The sequence below is a fragment of the Lissotriton vulgaris genome, chromosome 3_1 (assembly GCF_964263255.1).
Source record: "Lissotriton vulgaris chromosome 3_1, aLisVul1.2, whole genome shotgun sequence".
In the NCBI taxonomy this organism is placed as follows: domain Eukaryota; kingdom Metazoa; phylum Chordata; class Amphibia; order Caudata; family Salamandridae; genus Lissotriton; species Lissotriton vulgaris.
In genome coordinates this window covers 871,352,058-871,371,679 of record NC_141689.1, presented here as the reverse complement: position 1 = coordinate 871,371,679, position 19,622 = coordinate 871,352,058, and the positions used below count along the sequence as shown (strand labels likewise).

Genomic DNA, 19,622 nt, shown 5'->3' with positions numbered 1-19,622 from the left:
ACCACATCCACCACACCCACCACCACTACATCCACCACACCCACCACCACTACATCCACCACCCCATCCACCACCACCACTGCATCCACCACAGCATCCACCACCACCACTGCATCCACCACCACCACTGCATCCACCACCACCACATCCACCACCACCACCCCATCCACCACCATCCACCACCACCAACACCCCATCCATCACCACCACTGCATCCACCACCACCACCGCATCCACCACCACCACCGCATCCACCACCACCACCGCATCCACCACCACCACCGCATCCACCACCACCACCGCATCCACCACATCCACTGTATCCACCACCACCACATCCACCACCACATCCTCCATCACCTCCACATCCACCATGACATCCACCACATCCACATCCACCGCATCCACCACCACCACATCCACCACCACCACATCCACCACCACCACCACATCCACCACCACACCCACCACCACCACATCCACCACCACATCCACCACCGCATCCACCAACACCACATCCACCACCACCACCACATCCACCACCACCACCACAGCCACCACCGCATCCACCACCACCACATATACCACCACATCCACCACCACTTTCACCACACCCACCACCACCACATCCACCACCCCATCCACCACCACTACCCCATCCACCACCACCACTGCATCCACCACCACCAACACCCCATCCACCACCACTGCATCCACCACCACCACCGCATCCACCACATCCACTGCATCCACCACCACCACATCCACCACCACCACCCCATCCACCACCAACACCCCATTCACCACCAACACCCCATCCACCACCACCACTGCATCCACCACCGCATCCACCAGCACCACATCCACTGCATCCACCACCACCACATCCACCACCACCACATCCACCACACCCACCACCACTACATCCACCACCCCATCCACCACCACCACTGCATCCACCACCACCAACACCCCATCCACCACCACCACTGCATCCACCACCACCAACACCCCATCCACCACCGCATCCACCACCACCACCACATCCACCACCACCACCACATCCACTGCATCCACCACATCCACCACCACCACCTCCACATCCACCATGACATCCACCACCACATCCACCACCACATCCACATCCACCGCATCCACCACCACTGCATCCACCACCACATCCACCACCACATCCACCAACACTTTAACCACACCCACCACCACTAAATCCACCACCCCATCCACCAACAACACCACCCCATCCACCACCACTGCATCCACCACCGCATCCACCACCACCACATCCACCACATCCACCATCACCACCACATACACCACCACATACACCATCACCTCCACATCCATCATGACATCCACCGCATCCACCACCACATCCACCACCACATCCACCATCACATCCACCATCACATCCACCATCACATCCACCATCACATCCACCATCACATCCACCATCACATCCACCAAGCTATTAATTTTGCTATTTTCAAAACCAACACATAAATAAAAAGTGCCATTTACTATACCAATCGCTCAAACTTTCCTAATGCGAGACCTATTGCATTTCCAATGCTTGTTTGTACGTTTGGCATTTCACTGACCAGTTACAGCTTATAACGTTATTTACTTTAAACAATGGATAGACATGTTTATTTGAGGTTTAATGTAGAAGGTATTTACATTGAAATACATTTACAATGTGGGACTTGTTTCCAATCGCAGAATACACTTATACTTATAAGCCATTTGTCTCCGAGCCATGCAGTTTCTTTCTTCAGCACTTCTACTCCCTTTTTCTAATAATTTCTGAACAAAAAAATTGGGTTTAAACTCTGACTTGAGGCCCCACAATTTTATGAACATTATAGAAGACAGACGATTGATTGATATTCTGTTCCACAGTGGTGTGAGCACATCATTCATTACACTCCTCCAGGCGCCTGTCTCCAACAGAGGAGGTGGCGAGAGCGTGGAGAGAGCATGGTGGGGGTACTTTACTCTGCAGTCTGTCTGCTACACACCTACACCCAGGGCTTTAGAAGCTCCTCTGGGCTAGTGGATGGACGATGAGGTAAAAAGAGCGTTCACTTAATGTGTGTAGACTGGATGGTACCAGTCTACACACATTAAGTGAACACTCTTTTTACCTCCTCGTCCATCCAATAGCCCCGTGGAGCTTCTAAATGCTAGTTTTCCCCCCACTCGTGGCGCATCTTAAAATGAGTGACCACTAGGAAGGAATGGGCAGGCCACTCGGAATGTGAAAAAAGGGAGTGGAATCTTGCTTTCCTGTTGGAGAGCGTGCAGCATACATGACAACTTGTCCTGTGTCCTTTATGCATTGTTGTGGGTCTGACAACTGGCGATGTGATCAAGTGATTCCTGCCACACCTTATGAGTGCCCATCTTGATGCCTGGAACCTAATGCCATTGCTGTCTGCAACCGCCCTGCACTTCAGCCTGTCCATGCATAACCCTTATATAAGCCTGCTACCAGTCTGTCATTCCAGGTTATGGCCATCTTCGGCTCAGTGGTGCTTTGCTTTTGAACTGATCACCTTTATGTTTTGTACTTGGCATCATCGTGGAGCAGATGGAGGTTGAGTGAAACTCTCATTTCGACCATATTAACATAATACGGAGCCAGCAGGGCGTACCGGTGTATTCGAGCCTGGCCATATCGCGTGTGTCTTGAACCCCTCCTCTGCACGCAAGGTACAACTGCAGTGCAGAGACTATTTTGAGACAGGACATTTCAAGAAAGTCCACCACATAACCAAATACAACATAGATGGTGGTGTCCAAATGTGCCTGCTGCTCAGTGGTTCACATGTGGCCCTTGGCCACCTGCATGAGCTGCTGAAGTTGTCAGCTTTGGAGGACACAGGCCTCTAATAATGGTGAAACATCAAATATAATGGGCAACAAGGGTCGAGGTTTGTTTGTTTTCCTTCTGATTTCACCTAATAGTATTCAGGCGTCGTGTCTTAGGGTGATTAAAAAAGCAATGTTATGTTTTATGTCTTCCACCATTTTCACAAGTCAGAGTTACGGATGCTGAGTCAGTGTTGGGGAAGATGTCAGTGATTAATAAACCATGCTATCGCTGTGCCTGGAGTAATTCTATGAAAAATGCTTCTCAAAACCTACTAAGCAAATGTGAGAGCTTGAATGTAAAGCCACACTCCACAGATGGTTTAATCAAAAAACATCATGCCTGGTAAACTTAATGGGAACCAAGGAATGGAGGCCTCGAATGGTTTGTTATCCGCAAAGTTTGGGGTAGGTGAGGCTATATTTGATTACTTTTAGGTATTTGCCGTTAGTCCCTAGTGTCACGAGGAAACAAAAATAATTCTCCTATCATGTAATCGAAGTTCCTCTGGCCTGGAAAATAGTAGACAACCATGTCGGGACACATAACTGTATAAGATATACTACCAAGGTTGCCACACTCAAATGCATAGGTCATTTTCCTCCTCGTGTCTACCTCTGGCCATCTAGATATTTGATCGCAGTAGCCAACATCCAGAGGACTTAATTTGAACATTTTGACCTGGAATTATAGCAGTGTTGGGAGGATGGCTCTTGACCCCATAGAAGATGAGGGTGAAGGTTTAATTCTTCTGCATACTTGTATACTTCAAGATTGAAGGTACTGTATAGTGCTCTAGATTTCGCTGTAGGCATCCATAGGGGTGCACACTGTATTGTGGTTCATATGGCATCTTGAATTATCATCTAGTCTACACCTCTAATTTGGTGTGGAAAGGAATTATCCTCCTAGTGTGAGTGATAACAAATTCTTCAATTTGGATGTGTGGTGAAGAAGTTGACTGACTACTTTTAAAGATAATAAGGGATTTCATTTTCATAATGAAAACGGATTTATTATATAGCCATGAGAAAGGCAGGGCTGCCACACTGATCTCAAATCACAGATGGTGTTGCAGTCCAAAAAATAAGAGATATTGTCAGTGATAAAATGATGCACCGATACACATCATTGTTGACTAATGAGTCCCTTGCTCACTTTGCCACTGGATTCAAGCAAGCCGGGCTGAAGACGGCTGGAATGCCAGAAACCGGTCCTCAGAAGCTTGTTTCCAGTCCAGGGAAGGCATGGCTTGGCAGTTCGGACTGGACTGTTCCCATGAGGCACAGGGTCAGACTGATTTGCATATAGCCATGTCTGAACTGGGGTGGCAGAGTGGGCTAAAGAACGGGGATGGATTAAACCCAGATCTTTCGACTGGGTGTGAGTGTTTGATTGGTTCAGATGCTCTGTCCATTACCACCCCATTTTGTACCGCTAATGTGACCAATACAGCAGCTAGATAGTTTCCATAATGCAGACGATCATGTGATAGAGAACAAACTAAAGGAACAACACACAACTCCAATCAAACAAATCTGGCTTTTAAGGGTTTCAGCCAGTAAATTAGTTTAAGTTCTTCTGTTGATAATTCTGTGAAACAAGTGTAAAAACACTGTGAAATCAACCTCTCATCATTTAGAGGCAGTGAATAAATATTAGTGAGCTTGGTAAACTAGCACCAGTCCCGAACAGTGCAACAAGATGGCAAAGAAGCCGTAGCAAGCACTGTATACTGACACAATGTTATAAGGTTCTAGCGATCCTTGGTCTTGGTGACTACCCCATTCACCTCTAATAGCACTACTAAGTGCTTACCTAAGGATTGCTCAAATTGTCATTTTAGGAGGAGTTATTAAACTGTGTTCTGTTTGCTCTTAATGTGTAATTTAAGAGCAGAATTATCTTTGCACTAAAACATCAATTTCAGCTTTGAGTTTCATATGCACAAATCAATCCATACATCCGACTCCTGTGTACGGCATTGCACCATCTGTGTAAAACAGAGTTCAATAAACATGTTACTGGTACCTGTGGTATAAAAGCCGACTCTTATATCAAAATAATGTGTTTGTATAGTACCATATTAATTTTGCAATCCTTTTGTTTTTTAAAGCTCTCATCTACTGGTAGCTGTAGCGGTCTGTGGTCAGAGGCCTATTGCCTAAAATACAGCAATACAAAGAGCGGGCTTTGGGTCATGATTGAATGGCTTTATTTTCTATGTCAGTTTGATGCCCCTCATTTGAGGGCTTTCTTCGCTCTATTTTTTTTGTCCTGCTCCTGGAGCAAAGCTTCTTTATTGTCATTTTGATTGTATTAGTATCCCTCCAATGTTGATATCAGAATCCTGTGTTTTTCCTTGGAAGTGCATGTTTTATTGCCCTCTTCCACCATTTGCTCTCCCTCCTCTACCCCTGCTCATCCTTTGACACTACTTAAAAAAAAATACAATTGCTTATACAGAGGCCTGGTAGCTACTCAATGCCATTGCCCGCTTTCTTAACAAGTGGATATAATCTGTTTATAATTTAATGTGGTGGAAAAAATATTTGTACAGCTAACTTTTAAAGTCCACCCTAGGCCTCCAATCCTCTAGATCAGTGGTTCTTAACCTTTTGACTTCTGTGAGCCCCACTTGATCACAACTGGAATCTGGGGTCCCCCACTGAGTCCTCATTGGAATCCAGGGACCCCCACTGAGTCGTTATTGGAAGCCTGGGACAATTTTGATGATTTGAATGTTCTAGTACAATACAAAAAGCACATAAAACATGCTTTCATTAAACAAATACACAAATGATTAAATATTTTATTTAATTCACAAATAAATATACAAAATCACTTTTTTTTCATACAATGGGAAAGTTGTTTTTTTTCTAAAGTCAGCTGTGGCCATCCATCATTCCTGCTAAATTCTGCCCACCTGCAGTTCCGCCCACAGCTCTTGCACCCGCGTTCCCTCGCCAAAATCTAAATCGAATTTGTCTGCCTTATGATGTGCTTTTTTATTTCATTTACAGTTACGGATTCTAGCGGTATTTAGCAGTGAGTTGTGGATGAGTTCACCAGCTTTTTGTTTCTCTGGCCACCTGTTTTTGTCTGTTTCAGCCTCCATCAGTGAGCAGGCACAAAGGGGCCAGAAGAGTCCTAATGGGGCCCTTAGGTTCGTGAAGCAGCAGGTTCAGCTCTATTTGGTCAGTCTGGCCAATGTTTGGGCACTACGACGATAAAGCCCTGGGCAGTGAGGCCTCCAGATGCCTGCAGTCCACTTAGACCCCCTTGGGCTGCGCCCAAACCCTTCCCACCACGTTCCCGCCCCCCAGGCTTGAGTAGTCGGGCCTGGTCGGGGTGTGCTGCAGGGCGGTTCTTGGTGGCTTTATTAACTGGGCCATTTTACCTCTTTGTGGCCTAGTGGGCTCTAACCACAGTCCGCCCTTTGACTAGCCAGGGTTTGAGATGGCGTGCATGTAAATTAAAGACCTCATAAAGGAATACCAAGGTCATCAATACAACAACTGCCTAATTGCACGATTCAGCTGTGGGTGGAGGCGGCGACACCTAAGCAAAGACAATATATTTCTTGGTTTCCCTGCATTTTTTCCCCGTCTCTAGTTCCTTTCTTTCAGTTATGCCAAGTGCAAAAACCTCTAGGCTTTTGAAGCCATGATGGCTCACAAAGATTGTTACCAGGAGCAACGCTTTCCCAGATTTAGATAACGAGGGAGGCCTCCGCTTCCCAGTCTATGACTGCCTTATCATTTCCTTCTTTGCAACATCAGCTGCAGCTGGTTTGCCTCCCCAAGAAAGGCTGTTGAAGAAACAAGGTTAATAGACAGCACTCTGGAGTCCCCTAAGATTAGGCCAGAACTAGGGCGGCAGGAGGACAAAGACTTGGCCTAATTTAGATTTCGGCGGACAGTCTACTCTATCACAACAGTGACGGATATATTTCATCTGCCATAATCTAAATAAGGCCCTTAGAAGGGCAGGCTGCCTATCAAAATATACCTCTAAAAGTACCGGCCATACTGCACGCTCACCCAACCCACGCAGACATATCTTTTATGGAACTTCACTTGCTGGGGCTGCAGCAATAAACAGCATTTTAAGTCCATTCCACAATCTGCAGGAGACGAGCAAAAACACTCTTGAGCTTCAACTGTGAAGGAAACGCACAATCAACAACAACTGGCCATAACTTGCCAAGAGTTTACGCCAAGCCTCGAAGGAGTAACACAATCTTTTTCCCCAGGGGACACCCATCTATAGTGGTCCCTACGGGGCTCAGACCACTTACTCGTGGTTGGTGACACACTTCATGATCGTAATCTTTCCAGTTCTCCTCGCCTCTCCACTGACCCAATGTCCTGTTCCGCTAGTAATATTAAACCCACTATGCAGAGCGCGGTACCTCTGACTTAGCCCTCCAGAAAATTTCAGCCGGTACATTAGTAGCCTTATACCACTATTTGGAGGCCATCAATGCAGCACTAAACTGGCAGTCAGACAATTTGGAGATACAGGTTGAGCTGTTACAAACCATGGCCACCTTTATTGCCTCTATTGATACCAGAAGGGCCAGTCTGAGCTCACTCATTGTAGCCGCGTTATCCGATTCAAAATCCATACAGCTTTCATGCAATTGTTGTACCAATATTGACAAGCTGGCAGAATTGCCTACTCTTATAGGTGCTTAAGTGGAAAGCGTGAGAAGTCTTAGCTGTCGCTCACTATTAGATTCATACCATAGAATCCCAATGGGGGACCTAGAGCAGCCACCTCTTGGTCCAGTTGCTCCAGTTTAACATCGATCTGATACAGGGGGTGATTATGGCCCAGGGGCTATAGCTACTCCCCCCCCCCCCCCTCCCCCTTGCAGGACCGAATTTTGGATGACAAGGAGGTACCTTCCACTGCAGCTCCATTTGAGGTCCTTAAACCTTTGACAAGGAAACAGATGACAAAACTGTGCAAGAGCTCACATATGCTTTTAGTATCCTATTGCTTGCACTATACTTACTGGTGACTTTAATTTAAATCTTACATATGATTTAATAGAGGATCCAACAGTTAGTCAGATTTATTTATAACGTTTTATATAGAGCGAACTTGAGCTTTGGAGTATTGCCTGGGTGCCCCCTCCGGTGTGACGTATTGACTCAATGGGCTGCTAGCTCAGTAGGATGCTACTCACTTACAATCTACGCCCTTTAAACGGCAGGCTTTACGGAGATATCCCAATGAAGTACACTATTTTTCAAGACCTCAAAATGCAATCTTAGATTATATCTTTGGTTCTGTAGAGTTTCTCTTCTGGTTTTCTTCTTTTTGAATTAAATCCTCTCCCTCCCCCCTCAGTGGGATGTGGCCATTCTGCCCAACGTGCTTGTACATTACATTTTAGTCTGCAATTAGGCATCCAATCTTTCAATCAATTGGAGCCCCAACCAGCTCACAGTTGCTAAGACAAATCAGATGGTCCTCTACCATAGGCATGCAGATAAACACATGGCTCAATCAAGACTGTATTCAAGATCTTACGCAGACCTTATGCGAGCCTAGTGGTTTCCACAGAATTTTTCTGTAATCTGGTCTCATTTGGTAAATTCCTTATTACTCTCTTATCCACACAACTTCAGCAGGTCCTATTTCTCCCAAGGAGTCAAACCCTTGAATACATGGTTCAATCAGGGAATTAAAGAAACATTTAAATAGGGTGGTTAAACAAGTTGGAGCTTTACCTTTTAATTTAACAAACATCAGGAAGGTCCAACTCCTATGAAAACAAGAAGATATCGGAGGTAAAGAGAAACCATACGGAAACGCAGTGGGTATTGTAGTTGAAATCAGCAAATTAGGTTCATTAAACGATTTTTGGCTATTCATAAACAGGCTATGCGCACAGCATCCTGTAAACCTGGGCAACAATACTTCTGAGCCTGTTTGGACTTTTCGCTTAGTCCTCATTCGTTGACCACTTACAGGGATGGCCTGCCCATTTACACCTGTTTACGCTCCTGCCCCGGTGGAGGCAAACAGAATGCAGATGATAATCAAGGGCTCTAAAACGGACAGTGCCCCGAAACCCAATGACCTCCTGAACAATCTTTTTATTTCTATTGTGACCTATTGGCAGCCATTTTTAACAAATTTAGTTTCTTATTCATTCAAAACACAGTGCGTTCCCACATCATGTCCATTCTTTCGACAATTTTTAAGAAAGGTGATCCTGTCATAACTAGGAGCTATAGGACAATTAGCCTGCTTGATGTAGAGGCCTAAATGTATGTCAGTAGACTATTAAACAAATTAGAAACTTTGGCTGGTTCTATTAATGTAATACCGCCCACACAAATAAGTTTTAGGTGAGCCAGCGTCACTTTAGATATTTTCCTCAATCTCGCTTTAATTATCCATGAGACGTAAAAAGGACTAGCCTGTTTGCTTGCTTCATAGAATTCAAAATCGCCTTGCATGGAGAGGACTGTGACCACACTTAAAAAATGGGGGATCTCACCTCTATTATTGAGAGCAATGCAGTCTCTATACTGGAAGGAACCCCTGGATGCAAGTGAAACTGACTCATAATGGGTACATCGTAAAAAAGATAGAAATGTACAGAGGGCTGAAACTGTGTGTGCTGGCTCCACTGCTTTTTAACTATATACCGCAGATTTGCATGCTGCCATTAAGGTTCAAGCGACTTGTCCCCCTAAATTAGCTTCCTTGCAATTACAGTCTTTGCAGTATGCAGATATAGTGATTTTAGACCACACTGCTTCAGCTGTTCAACAAGCTCTTATCACTTAATATGTAATTAATCATTTAAAAGTGGATGTTAGCTAGTTTGTGGTTGTAGTGTTCAGTAACAAGCACTGTAAGCTGACTCGATGGCTAATTGGGGATGAGTGTGCTGCAAGACAAAGGAAGTATTGCTATTTAGGAGTTTGGCTGGATGTTAAAGGCTCTTCTAGGCAGCATCAATATCAAAGCAGCCTCGGCTGTGTTTGCCATCAAATGACTCTATAGCAATTTAGAAGCCCCTTCCTTAACTTCTCTACTTGGTCATTTGTGCAAAGCTCTTGCCTTCCTTGGTATATGATCTCCCGACTCTTTCCTGGCGTGGGAAGTACATATCTCAATAAGTCACTTTCCAAACTTTTAAAGTATATTTTTCAGCTTCCTAACTCTACTAGTCCTTTTCACATTAGGCTAGAATTCAACCAGATACAGTCATCATTGACACTAATGATACTTTTTTTTGTAATTTTCCATAGTCGAAGATCCGCTAGAACTTCTCCTTTGAAGGGGTAATTTGGTCTGCCATTTCCTTAGACTTAGCCCCCTTTGCTCCCTTGAAAAATCACTTTAAATCTGCGAGGATCACTTTGGAGGCAGAAACCCCCAGGAGCTTACCCACCTCAGCGGCACAGTTCAGGAAGCTGCTAAAGAAGCAAGTCAAAATTATCTCTCACACGGTAGATCTGAGTGCTTTCAAATGCAAAAAGAGTTCCAGATATATAGCTGTTACAAAGAACATTAACCATCTACCTCGACTTATGGACTCAAATTAAACCTATAGAAAAAGCCATTGTTTTACTGTAGAAATAGAATTGATTCTTTTGATAATCTTTTTCTCCTCTGTCACTTTGCACACTTCAACTAACATTTCTTTGTGCACTCTTTGGAGCATCAGTGAAAATGTTTTCAATGTCTGGATTTCTTCAAAATATAAATTGAATTGATTTTTGCAAAACCCAGGTGTGTTTTCCTGTCTCTATCGTACGGATCAATTGGGTTGATCATAAGATTAAAATTAATATCATAATTGTCTCTTAGAATAATTGCCATTAGGAACACACTGTTGCATGTATTGTACTATACCCCATTCCTGCTGCTTACCTTGGGTTACCCCATTAGTTAGTAATGGCATGTTACTTATAGAAGCACTGTTCCAAGTTATGGGAGGTTTTTAACTGATAGTTTAGGCTGATTCTGATCATAGTTTTGTCAGGGGTTCATTAATTGATTTTCTAAGGTTGTCCTAATTTTAAAGTATATTGCATTTTGTGATGACATATTTTGTATTAAATGGCTGGTGGTATTGTACCCCTTTATGGTTTTAACTAACTAAAAAATGGTCTTTCAATTTCAATTTGTACTGTTTTCACAAATCTGAGGAACCCAACTTAATTTTTAACCTCCAGTTCCAAATTCCTTCACATTTATAGTCCTTCCAATTTAAAATCGTATGGTTTAAAAAAAAAAATTATAGACACTTTATTAATCTATTATTGTTTCATTTTTTAAGTAGTCATGGACCCCGGACCACAGGTTAAGAGTTGGTGTTGTAGATATCAGTCACTTTGCTTAACTTTTTAAGTGGTTTATTGAAAGTTACTGTGGACTGATTGTGTTTGTAGATTGTGTTTGTAAAATAGCCTTGCTTAGTCTGGGTGCACAACTGTAACCTATGAAAATCAAACTTCGCTAATGATCTAACTCCTGCGATTGGAAAAACCTAACCTTTTTCAAGATAGCCTGAGAACATAGACTGAGACACTTTCTCTTATTTTTGTGTTTGTCTAAATTTTAGGATACGCACAGAGCACTTTTCATCCAGCAGCTCAGGCCATCTCAGAATCCACAGCCCAGAATAAAGCTTAAGCTCTTTGGAAACACCGGAGCAGGGAAAACAACGCTGGTGGAATCCCTCAAATGTGGACTCATCCGAAGCTTTTTCAGGAGACGACGGCCCAGGATTTCCTCCACCAGCTCTGCCCGATACCCCCCATCACCCGCGTCCTCCAAGCCATCCGGTATGTGCAAAAAAAAATCATTGTCCGATTAGGTAATAGAAAAGTGCTTAGCATGATGGAAACAAAGTGTGAGGATTATTTGTCAAATTGAGATCATGCAAGTCATTTTATTCATGGAGAAAATTCCTATTGCTTCAGTTTCCATCTTATAACAGATTTATAATGTTAAGCCTTTTTGTTGGGGTCTATTGATTCCTTTTCCTACTAGGTACTGATAGAGCTGAGGTTTTACATTTACTAATTCGGTATTTAAACAGTTGAATTTTAATAGTTGTTTTTGTTGGTGATATGTAGTCCATCGTCTTAAAACTCACAAGAAAACTTGGAACAAAAACAAAACAGAAAGGAGACGCCCCCTCTCTGAGGTACACTGAATATCAGGTCTCTGACTAGGCATACTCGATACACAGGTGATGACTAGGCATACTCAATACACAGGTGATGACTAGGCATACTTGATACACTGGTGATGACTAGGCATACTCGATACACAGGTGATGGGCATACTCGATACACAGGTGATGACTAGGCATACTCAATACACAGGTGATGACTAGGCATACTTGATACACCGGTGATGACTAGGCATACTCGATACACAGGTGATGGGCATACTCGATACACAGGTGATGACTAGGCATACTCGATACACAGGTGATGACTAGGCATACTCGATACACAGGTGATGACTAGGCGTACTCGATACACAGGTGATGACTAGGCATACTTGATACACCAGTGATGACTAGGCATACTCAATACACCAGTGATGACTAGGCATACTCGATACACAGGTAATGACTAGGCATACTTGATACACCGGTGATGACTAGGCATACTCAATACACAGGTGATGACTAGGCATACTCAATACACCGGTGATGACTAGGCGTACTCGATACACAGGTGATGACTAGGCATACTTGATACACCGGTGATGACTAGGCATACTTGATACACCGGTGATGACTAGGCATACTCAATACACAGGTAATGACTAGGCATACTCGATACACAGGTGATGCCCAATCAAGAGATCATGTGTCCAAATAACTCAGTCCTCTGTCACGCTGATTTCACTAGCTCCATTATGTTATTGTCTTAGAGCAACCTTGTGGTTGGAGATCAGTGTCGCCGATTAAAGTTATAAGAGTGACAAGCAAAGATTTAAGTGTTTGGTAGATTACACAGTGCCAAGTGTGAACCACCCCCTGCTCTAGCTGCTAAATTGGGGTGTTCCTGATGCGCTTTTCTGGTTTTCATGGGCTGCTTTTTTTGGGGGACAAGTTGGGGGGCATGGGGCACTGCTCACCTCCTGAAAGTTGCTTAAATATTGTGAAAAAATTAGTTTCCTCTAAAGTCTTTCAAAATTCTAGGTGTGTCTCCAGCAGTTTGTGAGCACATAGGACAGGGCAGATATTGAATGGTAAAGTCGTTCAGTATGATCTGTTCTCAAGCACATGATCATAAATAAACTAATTGGGTTAAGATGTAAAAACTAGGCCTGGGCGGTAAATTCCGTTGCGCTCGCGGAATTTGGGTAATTTCGCATTCCGCAGAGAACGCAAAATTGCACAAAAATCTGAATTCCGCGACTTCGCGAAATTTTTTGCTTGTTTGCATTCTCAAATGCGTGTTTGCAAGATATTTCCCCCTGAGCACGCAAACAGCGATTGCGAACAGTAAAAAAGCAGAATTTCTGCGTGTTCGCAGAGATTTTTTACAGTTTCTCTGAGATTTGCGGAACGCGATTACGCAAATTCCGCCCACCCCTAGTAAAAACAACAGGGTATTGTGGGAAGTTTTGTTAAAACCTGCTGCAGTAGCGTTTGCAAACTAAAATGCCTATGTTTTAAATTATAAAATGTTTACTAAACTGACAAGAACTTCAAACAAAATGTAAGGGCCTCATAACTGTTGCAGAGTGTTAATTTAAGAGGAGGTGGAGCGGTCTGTGAAATAAGAAACCTACATTTGTTTAAAAATGTGGTGCCATGGCTTTCTCAGGATTCAAGATTTCCTAAGCATGTATCAATTACTTAATTACATGTGTTCATTTTTATTGCTATGAAGTAACAGATTTCCCCTTTGAAAGTCCTGTCTCCACACAAATTATGTCGCAGAGTTAATGGATTATTGGAACCGTAGCACAACCTTAAGTATCTTATCGAATTTATAAAGTGAAGTGCTGTCTCTTAATGAAAACCCTGGCTATAGCTAGGGAAGCTTAAAAGAACAATTAACATTTGGTAATAAAAATGCACTATTCTGTTAAGGAGGGCATATCCTGGATAGAAACCTGTAGAACAGCACAGCAAGGCCTTTCTGATTGATTCTTCTAACTGCAGATTCCTCACCTTTGGAATATCCCCAGGTTGCAGACTAAAGCCTGAGAGTTCTTCAGCATTACTCCAACGCATCAGTAGGTGGCACTGTGTGGCTTCACGGTGACTCCGTACCACCTTGAAAGTGATAAAGCGATGTGGAATTTCAGTGTCACTCTTCCTTTTTGATGTCCGTTATTTTACTTCTGCACCTTTCAACGCGTATCCGGAACTCTGCTCCCAAAATTCATCATTCTTCCAACGACTTTAAAAATGTTTCACATTGTGCTAGGGAGCCATGTCTCCTACGAAGAAGACAGGATTCATGCTGTGCTGGGGCTGCAGGAAGCAGATGTCAGTCATGGACTCACATAACGTATGCTTGTGGGGCTTCGGCTTCAATTACAACGCGGTTATGTGAAAAATGTGCCCTTATACGCCCAAAGTCTTTTCAGAACTGATGTCTGCGCACATAACAGGTTGCGGTCAAAACACGCCTCAGTCCCTCCTGCTCCACTTCAGCGGCCTAATCACAGTCTGATCTTGAGGCCGCTCCCGCGAAAAGTCCACTTTCCAGTCAAAGTCTTTCAGTAAGTCCAGGTTGAAGTCCTGACACAAGAACAAGAAAAGCAAATGGGACTCAAATGACATCCTGCCACTTGAAGTCTAGCGAGAAGGTATGTTGGTGTCAAGATAAAGATTGCACTCCTTTGATGTCCCCTAACTCTGAACTGATTCTGCATTTAGTCCAGCGGTACCCCAAATTTCCCATCCAGTTCTCAGAAGCAAATAGCGATCTTCAACAAGGCCTTGCTGCAGACGTTTGGTGCTATTGATGTCTCCTCTGACGTGCTCCTGTGTGATTGAGGTCTTCCCTGACATGCTTTTGTGCCCTACAGAGCTGCAGGAGTTTCCAATCTGAATTTCGCTGGTGGATCTGTCTCTGACACCATCTGACTCCAAGAGTCAGTTACCGGGCCCATGCCAGACCAGGCAACGACTTCCAATCCTACACCAAGGTCTGCACCAGTTCCTTCTGTGCCAGCGTCAGCACCAAGTCCACTGGTGACAGTCAGTGAACCAGTCCCGGTGCAGATTTGGGATCTTGAACCAACGTCCGGTCAATCTTTGGCCTATGTCATACTATGAAATTACAAAAGTGCAATGGGTAGTCATTCAGCCAGATTCAAATCCCATTCTTCTGTAACAACATTGGTACCAGCAAAGGATTCACACTCTTTTTGACTCTGATTCGGGCCAAGTACAAGACGTAGTGTGTATCCCTCAGGACGCTGGTTATGAGGAAGTGGCCAGGGCATTGAACAAAATTGGTACAAAATATCTTACTGACCAATTGGACACTGAATCAAAAAGAATTGATACACTTGAAAGAGACTTGTAATCTTTGGCAAGTTTGGTCTTCAGATCCATTAATGCAGTTTGCCTTTTGGGGCGACACACACATGCACTATGGGACATGCCAGCAAGATCCTGCCAGCTGCCCCGGAGGACCTTAGAGCCTCTTTGGACCAGAGGATACATGATGGCCTAGACACAGCTAATAATTTGCTCCAAACTGGACTGAGCACTGCAAACTACATCAGCAGAGATATTTGTACCAGTATTGTAGTCAGAAGCCATGTCTGGACATGATCAGGTGGGTTTTCTGAAGACTTGCAAGCATCCTTATTGGAATGCACTTCGATGGCTTCTGTCAAAGTGGAGAAAAGGTTGATTTAGCGCTAGAATGATTCAAGAACAGTCGTGATGCATCATGAACTCGTGGCTATTGATGCCAAGTAAACAATACAGAAAATTCAAAGGCTTTTCCAAAGGGCTAGCTTACAGGCAAAGCCAACCCTGTCAACTTATACTGCAACACCAGCAGAAGCCACCCCAACCAGCAGGGACAGCAGTTCTTCCTACCCTGCTACTTTAGTTTGCCCTCTCAGGCTCATTCCTGGCTGGTAGGTGGCAGGATACCGCATTTCATTCTGGGCTGGAGCTGCATGACGTGAGGCAGATGGGCCTTATAGAATGCCCTGCCGTCCACAGCTCCCAACCCACCTTCCTCCCAAACCTGAGGGAGTTTTGGAAGAATATTCCACAATCCTGATGCCAGACATCTACCTTCTGTTCCCCAAGGCTGCCCCAGAGCAGGTTGCTTCAATCGGAGAAGTGAACTTTAAATGCTGAAAGCGGTCTTCCTTGTTGCAATCACACCAACACACATGAGTGAACTGCAGGCACAATCGCTGCAACTGCCTTACACCACCTGGTTTCCTGACAAATCGCGGTTGATGATGCCAGTGGCCTTTTTCACAAAGGTTGTGACTGGGGAAGACAGACTTCATGGTCTTCCCCCAAAGGGAGCACTAAGCTTTCACATCGATCACACAAAGGACCATCGCGTGGATGATCAGCTGTTTACGGGATTCTCTGGCACAAGAAAAGGCGAGGCAGTCCTGAAGAGGGGTCTGTCAAGGTGAATAGTTCCCAGCATCAAAATCTTCTATGTACAGGCCATAAAGAAGCCTCTTGAAGGCCAGCTAGCTCGTTCCAAAATGGCAAGCGCCACTACTGAAGCACTGGGTTTAGGGGCATCTGTCCTGGACATCTACCAGTCTGCAACGTGTGCATCAATGCAGACGTTTACAAAGTGCTCTTCCTTTACAGCAAAGTCCGGTGGGAAGTTAACCTCGCCTGCTTGGGTCTGCAAGACTTTTTGGTTTGAGCCCACTCCCCAGACTCTCCAACTTTGGTATTTATTCTAAAGGTGAGGAACCTGCGGTTAGAAGTATCCATCAGAAGAGCCAGTTTCTAATCTTTGGTAGCCCTCTTGTTGATGGCCACTCTGTATTTAACCGCAGATTCCTCACTGCCCCCCATTTTCGCATTCTGTGGAGTCACCGCTTTAGCATCTGAGAAGGTTCCAATTTAGAAGATAATCGCACTAGCTCTGACAATCTCTACAGACGCCATTGACCCCCAAGAGTACCTTTCTCATTCCCCACTTGAGGGTGGAGCTCAACAGACACCCATACCTTAAATGCACATTCACAACAGTAACAAACCAATCTGATGTCTGAAGCCACAGCCACTGATCCTGTACTTTGCTCCTGAATTGTTGAATTTCTTTGCAGAGACACATTGTTATGCTTCCGCAATGCTGCTCACACAAGGATCTGCAAAACTGCGCACCTGCAGCGATAACTTTATGCAAAAATTGCATTTACTTACTGTACACGGCAGTGCAGGTCCACCTACACCTCCTACAATCTTCCATGCATCCTTTGCATTGAGGAGAAGCAGGCGTCCCTTGGCGGGAATGCAGATTTGATCAGGGTGGTTCGCCGTTCACCTACTACCTGTGCACATTACATAAGGACACTAGCAATGGGGGAGGCTGTGCTCGAATCTGTCCCCTTCTACTCTACAGTTCACGGCTCAGCAAACTAAGAGAAGTTAACATTGAAGGCGGGTTTATTTTGAAAGGGTTAATGCCGTGTTCTTCAATCTGTGGGGCGCGCCCCCCTGGGGGGGCGTGATGCCATCTCAGGGGGGGCGCGCACTCCATCCTAAACTCTTACTACCATTTCCCACATCACAAGTCCTTGGGCGGGACATGGAGGGGGTTCATCTGTCACGGAGGGTTGTGAGGGCGGGGCCCACCCCTTCCGTGATGTCAGGGGTTTCCCCGGTGACATCACGGAAGGGGCGGGCCCTGCCTTTGCAGTCACGAGGGGGGAGCTGCCTGGTCCCCTGTAGCCGCCGCCATCGGGATCCACGTGGGATACACTTGGGATCCATGTATCCATGTATATGCCGCAATCAGCCCCCAGAGCAGCGCCATCGGGGGCTCTGGGGGCTTCACTTTTAAAACATTGCCTCGAGCACCTGGCCGCCCAAAGCCATCCCGTAATGCCCCGGATCCTGCATCAGCCCCCGGAGCTCCGCACCACTGCAGAGTGCTCCGGGGCTTTATTTTTCAAAGAACGATCCTCGAGCCCCACACCCGACCCCACAGGAGCCCCCAGAGCCGCGCACAGGACATAGCGGACTCTGGGAGCCACCACAGCCGCACAAAAACCCCAGAGCTCCGCATGAAGCGCAGCGGGCTCCGTGGGGGCTTCATTTTTGAAAATCGGGCCCTCGAACCCCAGCACGGCCTCACAAGCCCCCAGAGTACCACGCATGGAAACGGTCTCTGGGGGCATTTAGTTTTATTAAAAAGGACCTCGAGCCACACAGCAGCACAAGTCCCGGAGCCCTTCACTTGGCCCGAGGGTTCTGGGACCTTTATCTTTTTAATAATCGTGCCACACACAACTGCAGCAACGATCCCCCCAGAGCACCACGCAGGGAAGCGGTCTCTGGGGGCACTTTATTTTAATAAAAACGGGGCCTCAAGCCCCAACACCCCGCCCATCTTTATTTATGTGTTTGTTTTAAAAAAAATACTGGGGCCTCAGGCCCCCCAAAGCCTTGTTCCTCCTGTAATGCACCGTTTGCTCCTCTTGTATTTGTTTGCTCACGATTGTTACTTTTGCCTCATGTAACATAGCATTTGCTTTTGTAATTTGTTCACTTGTAATGTTCTCTTGTATCAGTTCTGTTCCTATTGTGAAGCGCTCTGACACCTTCGGGTAAAGTCTGCTATAGAAAAATGCATAAAAAAATAAATGCTTCCTGTCTCACCATCCGCACCGGCTGCTCTGAATCCCACACAGCCCCCCCCCTGTCTCTTCTCAGAGTCTCTCCACAATGCCGCCCTCCCTCCCCCTTGTCCTCAGACTGCCTCGCCCCCTTCATGGCCCCCCCTGCTTCCTTCCACCTGTGCTTCCTGCAGCTCCACAGAGCTTTGTTGGCATGGCTCGCCCCCACACGTGCCAGGGCTGTGTTGGGCACACTGCTCCTTTCATGTGTGTGCCAGGCGAGGGCCTCCGTGCCCAGCATCAAAGCTCTATATGTCGGGCGGTGACACCCCCCCTGCTGCCCCCTCGCCCCCACCCCACCATCTGTCTCCCCTTCTCTCCTCCTTTCATCGCTGCCCCCTCTTCCACCCCCTCTCTCCAGCTCTTCTTGTCGGGCAGGAAGGACAGGGTGAATCTTTCCAGGGGGGATATCACCCATCGGGTGGCAGGGCGTGCGCCCCCTTCTGTCCCTTCCTCACCTCTCCATTCAAAGTCTGATAAAGCGCACCGAAGCTGGGAGAGTCTGTGGGGAGGACCAGCATATGAAAAGCCATGCACACTCACAGGTGGGTCCTTCAGGCTGCACTTCCTGCATTCACTCACACTCTACCCGCAGGAAGGCGCTTGTAAGGGTGCTGCAGGAGTGCAGGGCACACAGATAGACACACGCACCCCACACCTCTACCCCCCTCTGGCGGAACCCCGGCCTGAGCTGAGCCGCCCAGGACAGTGCCCTCATCCCGGTACACAGCCCTGAGATACTGTGGATAGCCACCCAGCACCGTACCCACATCATGGTATGAAGCAAAGGTACGACAGATGCCCAGTACAGTACCCACAACATGGTCCAGGGCCATTGGCTGCGGTGGACAGCCGCCCGGCACAGAAC

At 45.8% G+C, this 19,622-nt stretch overlaps 1 protein-coding gene across 1 annotated transcript in view; it reads left to right on the top strand.

Moving 5' to 3' along the window:
• The window catches only part of DAPK1 (death associated protein kinase 1), a 633,429-nt gene that overhangs the window by 526,344 nt on the left and 87,463 nt on the right, over window positions 1–19,622 (top strand). Inside the window, exon 20 of the mRNA XM_086961193.1 lies at window positions 11,493–11,715. Within this exon, the coding sequence (XP_086817319.1) occupies window positions 11,493–11,715 (223 nt within the window). The remainder of the gene's footprint in view (window positions 1–11,492; window positions 11,716–19,622) is intronic.